Source organism: Paramormyrops kingsleyae, chromosome 21 (genome assembly GCF_048594095.1).
Source record: "Paramormyrops kingsleyae isolate MSU_618 chromosome 21, PKINGS_0.4, whole genome shotgun sequence".
In the NCBI taxonomy this organism is placed as follows: domain Eukaryota; kingdom Metazoa; phylum Chordata; class Actinopteri; order Osteoglossiformes; family Mormyridae; genus Paramormyrops; species Paramormyrops kingsleyae.
Window position 1 is genome coordinate 15,831,119 of NC_132817.1, and position 7,792 is coordinate 15,838,910.

The following is a 7,792-nucleotide window of genomic DNA, read 5'->3' on the forward strand; positions in this document are numbered from 1 at the left end:
AACAAAAAATGCTATTTATTTTTTCTAATCGTTTCATAAAAAGAACAAAAAAATGTTACAGTATGTTTCATGGAAATGTTACAGTACAGTTATGTAGTTTAAATGTTAAAATATGCATAGTATTTAAAAGAACACCAAGTAAGTTTACTGTTCTTCAAAATTCGGTACAGGGAATGAAGTAAATACACAGTACATTAAGCCGGAGCACATCAAAAACAAAAATAGTTACAGAGTAGGTGGTCCTCGGGCGTCTTTATTGGCAGATTCTGTTGTCACGTCCTGCCTACGTCATTTCCGGCTGAAACAGGGCAGCAGTTAAAAAAAATACCGTGGCTAACGTTGTTAGCAGGTCGGCTAGCGACAATTAACAGTTTAGCGCATGAATGTCTTCATAATACCGCGGTGATTAAGGCGCAGGTCGGGCGTTCGTGTTATTTTCGCTCCCTCTTTGGGATTACGAGGGAATGCTTCTCTGGTTGTTTTCTTCCTGAATTTCAATTTTTATCTGAAGAATCTGGATTCTGTTTAGGGAATATATTGGCATATGGGACACTGGGCACGCTTCGGTCAGAGGGAATAAACGTACGGCTAGACTGAAGTTTTTACCGAACTATCTTCTTTCCTCGACACTCGCTAGTGAGGTTCGTTTTCCAAAATACCAAGCTGAAGGGAAGGTCAGCATAAATACTCTTGACTGGCTAGTGACGGCAGCCAGTCGGCTTCTTTAAATATATATATAGATAAAGATGTTTAACAGAAGAGGAGCTGGCTGTACAGGCTTTCATCGGCGGTCTCGGTAGCCTAAGTCGAGCTGTCATTCGCACTGTGGTTTAAAGCCGATAGCCTTTTAAACTTCATATCCCGCGTCATTTATCAGCCGAGACCGGTGCCTGAAGTCTCTTGCCGTCCTGGTGTAAATATGGCCTTTCTTCGGACTTTATTTAAATCTAACGATCGCTAGTTCCGAGATAAGATCTTAAATCGAGGTTTTTTTATCCTTTAAATATGCGATGATTATCACAAGGCACTTGGCCAGTAAGAAGTCTCTCAACCAAGGTCTTGTTCTTTTACATTATCCCGCTTCCTGGATTTCTGGGGATATCGATAAACATCTTAGTTATTGAGTATATATATTTTGATCTCTGTAGCAAGCTAGATAGTTACAGTCGTATTATTGCCGGCGGTTTTGGGTCCCGTAACTTTTTTTTTTTTTTTAGTAGCATTTTCTTGGAATTCATTACCAGGTAATTTTCCTTCATTGTCTTGTTCCTCTTTTATTTATTTGCGTGACATTTATAGTAGACATTGCTTAGTCAGCAGAAATAATGAAACCGGTTTTAAAATGTTAGGCTGACTCGTGTAGTTAGTATCTATCGCTTTTTTTAATACTGCACGTTTCCGCTCTGTATACGGTTTATGGTAAACCGGTGTCATTTCCCATTAAACTTGCATTTAAAACAACACACTGCTAAGCAAGTGCATGGTTACTTTCACTTTGAAGAAACGCAAGCTAAGCTTATTGGCATGTAAAGTGTCCTGAATGCTTTTTTTGGTTCTTATTCTAGTGTTTATGAGAGATGTTTTTGTTAGTCTGTGCGCTTCTGTGCTACGTGTGAAAACAACTGTTCCAGAATCAGCAGCAGCTCAATTCTCTGTCCCCTCTGCAGTAGACCATGAACGGCCTGTCTGTCAGCGAGCTGTGCTGCCTCTTTTGCTGCCCCCCGTGTCCCAGCCGCATCGCAGCAAAGCTGGCCTTCCTGCCCCCAGAACCCACTTATGCCCTTCTGCCCGACCTGGAAGCAGGACCCACCCCCACTGCTTCGCTGGGAGCCTCGGGCCTTCGCTCCCGCGGCAGCGGCGGCGGCGGAGGAGGAGGAAGCAGCAAGGTGGAAGAGACGAGGTGGAAGCTCCACCTGACAGACCGGGCCGAGTTCCAGTACTCCCAGAGGGAGCTGGACGGCACAGAGGTCTTTCTTACCCGCTCCAGCCGTGGAAACAGAGTGGGCTGCATGTACATCCGCTGTGCCCCTTCTGCCAGGTAAGTGGGGGGGGGGCAGATAGTAACAAATGATAGTAAATAGCTCGGGATGGAAGAGAGCGGCGGGCGGAGGCTTAGGAGAAGACGGAATGAAGATAGAAAGTGGGACAGGCAGGAAATGAGAGCAGAGCAAATGCAGATAATTTCAGCTTTGCCTGTTAAGTTTGACAGAAGATTTGCAGTGAAACACTTGCGTGCCTTAGCTTCATGTACCTCGTGCTTTTAATTTCGAACACATAACATCCAATGAAATCCTGTTTTGCACATGCATGCGGCATTAATGGATATAAACGGCACTTCCCTCATACAGAAACGGCTGGCTATATTGTTAATCAGCTCATCTCTTCCTGGAAGCAAGCTGAAACCTCCTGACATAGTAGTTATAGGTTTTTGACACTATTGATTTTTGCGTGTAGGTGGGGGGAGGCACCGGGAAATGGTCACATTTCTTTTGATGGTTTTGCCACTTGTGGAGTAGAGGGACTATACAGGACTCTCATGGAACGAACTTGAAGCTGGCTAAAAGAATTATCAGAAGCTGTATATGTCAAATTATAGTGTTCTGTTGCCAAATATATAAAATTTGGCAACAAGGTCTTATTTTTCATGCAATAATGTCTGCTTCACTAATGTTTTCCATATGTTAAAATTATTGGTGTGGTGCCAAAATAGGGCCGTGTCACAGAACTACTCCTGAATTAATTGTCTTTCCTACTCACTGTTTTGTTTCTTTAAGTTCAGGACTTAATTTTATTTGACCATATTTTGCAATATTGTCTCCTAGGTCTCCTCTTTCCTCTCAGTTTCTATATTTTATTGTATTTTCTTATCATATTTGTATTCAACCTTTGACATTGATTCATGTAGTGCCGCATCTGTGATTTTGATAGTTGTAAACCTACTGCAGTAATTATACACGTAGAAGTCACTTAGATGCTTGTGGTGAAGATAGGCTAGCAAAGAGCCTGCTGCAGCCATAAACCCTTTGTTCAAAACCCCCCCCCCGAATAGCTCACTAATTGTTCAGGGGATGTCTCAGGTGACAATTGTGTAGCACAAAGCCTGTGCTGACGATGGTTGTTTGAATGTAAGAATTTGCATCACAATTTGTTAAATACTTAGTTAACTATAGCAGGATTTGTGCCAACACACTGTGGCTTGTGATTACTGGTTCCACTTGCTGTTGCTTGGTCTTATGTACATCATCGATCATGTCACTGGATTGAACACTCATGGGTGCTGGCGTTGTTGACTTCCACGGTCCTTTTCTCCATGCCTTCGCCAGGTTTACAGTGCTGTTCTCTCATGGCAACGCCGTGGACTTGGGTCAGATGAGCAGCTTCTACATCGGCCTGGGGACGCGCATCAACTGCAACATCTTCTCCTACGATTACTCGGGCTACGGCGTCAGCACCGGCAAGCCTTCCGAGAAGAATCTGTACGCCGACATTGATGCTGCCTGGCAGGCTTTACGCACAAGGTATGTTCTGGGGCTCAGCTTCCGCCAAGACGCAGCCAACCCGATGGTTCCACATTTTAATGTGAAGCCACAAGACATGGAGTTCGGTCACTTCTGAAAGACCCTGTTGACTTGCACTACATTTTACTTGTGATTTCTGGCTGAGAGGCCATCAGACTTAGTTTTGGTCCTGATAGGGTCAGAAATTCATGAGCAATACAGATAAGACCAAGATGGAGTCAGAACAAGCCTGCTGGGATTTTAGAGCTCTCCTGCCTGATCTCAGCTTCTCAGCTCTACGTCAAGGGGATTGACGTTGCTTCCGTCATCGGTTTTTAATGACTGTATCTGTTTGGATAGATGCCACTACCTCTGGCCTTGTTGGCATGCAACACTCAAGTGAACGCAAGGCTCCTGGTCATGTTTAAGGTTGCCGGTTAGCCAGCATTAATGGTAGCCTGCGCTCTGCTGGTCTCTCCCTCACCTGCCACAGGTATGGTATTAGCCCGGAGAACATCATCCTGTACGGGCAGAGCATCGGCACTGTGCCCACTGTGGACCTGGCATCACGGTACGAGTGCGCGGCAGTTGTCCTGCACTCCCCACTGACCTCTGGCATGCGAGTCGCCTTCCCAGACACCAAGAAGACCTACTTCTTCGATGCCTTCCCCAAGTGAGTGCTCGGTTCGGCACATTCCGCTCCGATGGTGCTGCAGGATCTGTCACCTGGCCGATGGTGGCAGATTAGCTGTCGTGATTTCCATGCGAGATGCTCTTTTTTTTTTTGCTGCTGTTGTCATGGTCACTCCTGTCCGTTTTTGTCCTCGCCGTGCTTCATGTTGCACCCGTCTTTGCATTGAAAGCATCTGATCTACAGCTGGTTTCCTAGAACTTGCCCGCTAATTAGAAGACCTTGCTGTAAAATAGGGAAAGCATCAGAAGAAGTCTGCAGTCACCAAGGCTAGTTCTTGGCTTATAGTGGGATTGCAGTCCACTTTTGATGTGCCTTAAACACCTGTGACTCTCTGCCTCTCTTGTCAGCATCGAGAAGGTATCCAAGATCACGTCGCCAGTGCTGATCATCCACGGGACAGAGGACGAGGTGATTGACTTCTCGCACGGTCTGGCGCTGTTCGAGCGCTGCCCCAAGGCGGTGGAGCCCCTATGGGTAGAGGGGGCCGGGCACAATGACATCGAGCTCTACAGCCAGTATCTGGAGCGCCTGCGCCGGTTCATCAGCCACGACCTGGCGGCCCAACATGCCTGAATGCACCATTTCTCAAGCCTCCCCATGTCCAAGGAGAACCGGCTGTATGTCTGCGAGCTGGAGACCCACGGATCCGGTGGGCTCCAGGCATTGGGCAGCTTGTTTACCTGTGTGTGTCTGCGTGAGTGTGAGTAATAACCGCTCAGGCAGGTGGGTGTCTGTCTGGGTGTCTAACCCGTCTCGCTCTCTCTGCTGTTGGCCTGTCTACTGGTTCCCCTCCATATTTGCCTGGATTTTCCCTCTGTCCATTATCATCCCTTCTATTACTGTGCAGGAATTCAAGCTAGTGCTCATATTTCCTCTATGTATGTGTGCAATGGTCTTCAACTGTGCTCCTGAACTTCCTCCAAGGAACACTACTGTGTGGAGGCAGATGTGCCGCCCCCCCCCCCCCCCCTCCAACATCTGTCAGCTTCCCCATGGCGATCAGTGGCTGGTATTTCTGGGGCGTAGTGTTTGCTCGTTAGGAGATAAAGCTGGGAGCAGGATGGGCTGGGGGAACGTGGGTGACATCTGAACCTTGCGGATAACTTAGGAGGGAACTGATGACTGATCGCAGCCGCCCCAAAAAAAAACAACTTAAGCATGACTGCACATTCCTCAGAATTGTAAAACGGGGACTGGTGTGTGTGAGATGGGTTGCGGAGGTCACTGCTGCTTTTCTGTTTTTTTTTTTTTTTGTTTGTTTTGTTTTTTTAATAAACCAGATAAACATAGGGATAGAATTTACATTTTATAATGACCTTTACCCTTATTTTGTTTCTTCCCATCCTCACGGTTAAGTATGTGTGGATGGTTTTATGTGATGTGTGTTTCTGCATTTTCTTTATAACATCTCTCGGAACTGTATAACAAAGAAATATTAAAGCAAACAGAAGTCTATTTTTATACTAAGTGAATTAAGGGAGCTATCACAGACCAATATATTGATAAAGAAATATGTGTACTATATCAGAACTGGCAGCGTTCAGCAATATAATCTGCTCTGGAATCATGAATAACAATCGAGATGATTTCACCTCAAGCTGATGAAGGCAGGAGGTACCAAGCTTTTTTTTTTGCTTTTTTTCTCCTGCATTTCTGACTTATCAGCAAAACTGTGTCTTGCATTTACCGGTGACCTTGAGTTTGCCAGCCATATATGAGGCTATTGCCCACTTGTGGTTGTGCGAGTCATGCTCTGAGGTCAGAGGTCATCAAAAGCGCTGTTGTCCTTGGGGGCGATCTCAGGCTGCACGGTATTGTCAGATCGATTCAGCCATCTCACTGCAATGTCTGTCATCGAGAGACTCAATCCACCATTCAAAACCATCAAGAAATGAGAAAGGAAAGTGCCTCCGGGGGGGGAGATAAAATTCATCGAACAGTCTTTGCTCTGTCTGTGTATTTTGTCAACAAATTTAATTCCTTATTGGAAAGCGGTAAAGGTTGTTTCAAAATACAGTTAACATAATTGTTTAAAGACAGATTCTCTTTGTGTTTGTTTTTTTTTAAACCCAACTGATTGACACATGCATGTACAGTGTCACTTTAAAACAGATGCAAGCATTGGCTGTCAGCTGGACTCTGGCTTAAGTGTGTTTTCCACAGAGCTTTTTGATTGGATGGAGAGTACTGGCTAAACTTGCTGCTAAAGATGGGGATCGAGGCCTCCCTGCCCTAGGTAAACGTGATGGATGCTAAGCTGGGGGGCGGAAGTCACACCTGTGGCAACCATGAACCCTAGTGTCTCCGCCCTCCAATAGAAGGGGAGCTGATGGAGGAATATGGGTAATGCATGTATACGCTTGTGTTACCTGTCATTCTGTAAACACTAAAAGATTGGTTCTGATGCAGAGGAAGGCTGCATAGACAACTGATCCATTCAACAGTGCCGTTTCAAACCAGCAGACTGCAACATTTATACTGCACTGGATGGAACAAAAAAGTATAGACACTACAACTGGAATGAGCCTTTATTACTGAAGCCATTTTTGTTATGTATACATTCTTACTGCATTCTTTTCTAATGTCTTCTGCTCTGCTTCATTGTCCTTCAAGATTCTCCCATCAGTTGCCTCATCAAATGAGAATTCATTTCCTGAGTGATTCTTGGGCCCATTTTGTAGGTTCTCTGCTGCTCCATCCAGATTGCAGGGGGAGATATTCTCCAGCAGAACCAGAACCTCAGAGAGGGACATTTCGGTGATCTGGCATGGAAGGCGGATCTATGGGAAAGGCCTTCCTATCCTCACCCAGGATGGTGAGGCTTCATTATACCAAGCTGTGTCCAAACCAAACATGGCGATCCACTGACATGAGTGTGCACACCACCTGCACACCACCTTCGAGGAAAACCAAAATACGGCAGAGAAGCCTTGAGCTACACTTTGGCACAATGCCCTGGAGTTTCTATTATCAGAACCAAAGACAACATGAGCCGAAACAGAGGAGACTTTGGCGTTAATTGTTTTTTGGTCCTTTCTGGCAATGGAGTGTATGGAAGGGGGCAGTGGAAGAGAGTTAGCTTGTAGTGAATGACTTTTCATGGGCTTTATTTTAATTTGCAGCGCTGCACACACAGTTTTGGGAGCCATTTTGAAAAATGTTCAGGTGTCACACCCAGTCCAGACAGATTAAGTCCTGACAAACTTAAAGACTGGTGAATACAGGAGTGGGAATCTGGATCTGGTATATGAAATGGAGTGTCAGGTTGCCGTGAATTCCAACAAAACGCAACACAATGATAAGTAACTAGGATGTTTCATTTACTGAAATGTACTGTATGATATTGTCTTCTTTCTGAGGGGCGTGCTGATTGGGAAGGGCGGGGAGGGGTCTGTAAATATATGGGTAATGTTGTGTTTTATTGTATCCTGTTACACTATGTTTATATTATTTGAAAATTTGTAATATTTAGTTTAAAATCTTTTCCTTTTTCTCAAAGTAATAAAGAGATGGTGTAATAGACAATAAATGATTTGACCATGAATTGATGAACCGTGACCCAAGACACTTTGTGAATAGGGTGATTCTAAAACCAGTTGGG

At 45.0% G+C, this 7,792-nt stretch overlaps 1 protein-coding gene across 1 annotated transcript; it reads left to right on the forward strand.

Moving 5' to 3' along the window:
- The first annotated feature begins 289 nt into the window (after positions 1-289).
- Positions 290-7,743, forward strand: LOC111836600 (alpha/beta hydrolase domain-containing protein 17A-like). Its single transcript, XM_023798023.2, has 5 exons — positions 290-1,244; positions 1,668-2,038; positions 3,324-3,518; positions 3,991-4,170; positions 4,539-7,743. The coding sequence occupies exons 2-5, from the start codon at positions 1,674-1,676 to the stop codon at positions 4,762-4,764; spliced, it is 966 nt and encodes a 321-aa protein (XP_023653791.1). The 5' UTR covers positions 290-1,244; positions 1,668-1,673; the 3' UTR covers positions 4,765-7,743.
- Positions 7,744-7,792: the final 49 nt, after the last annotated feature.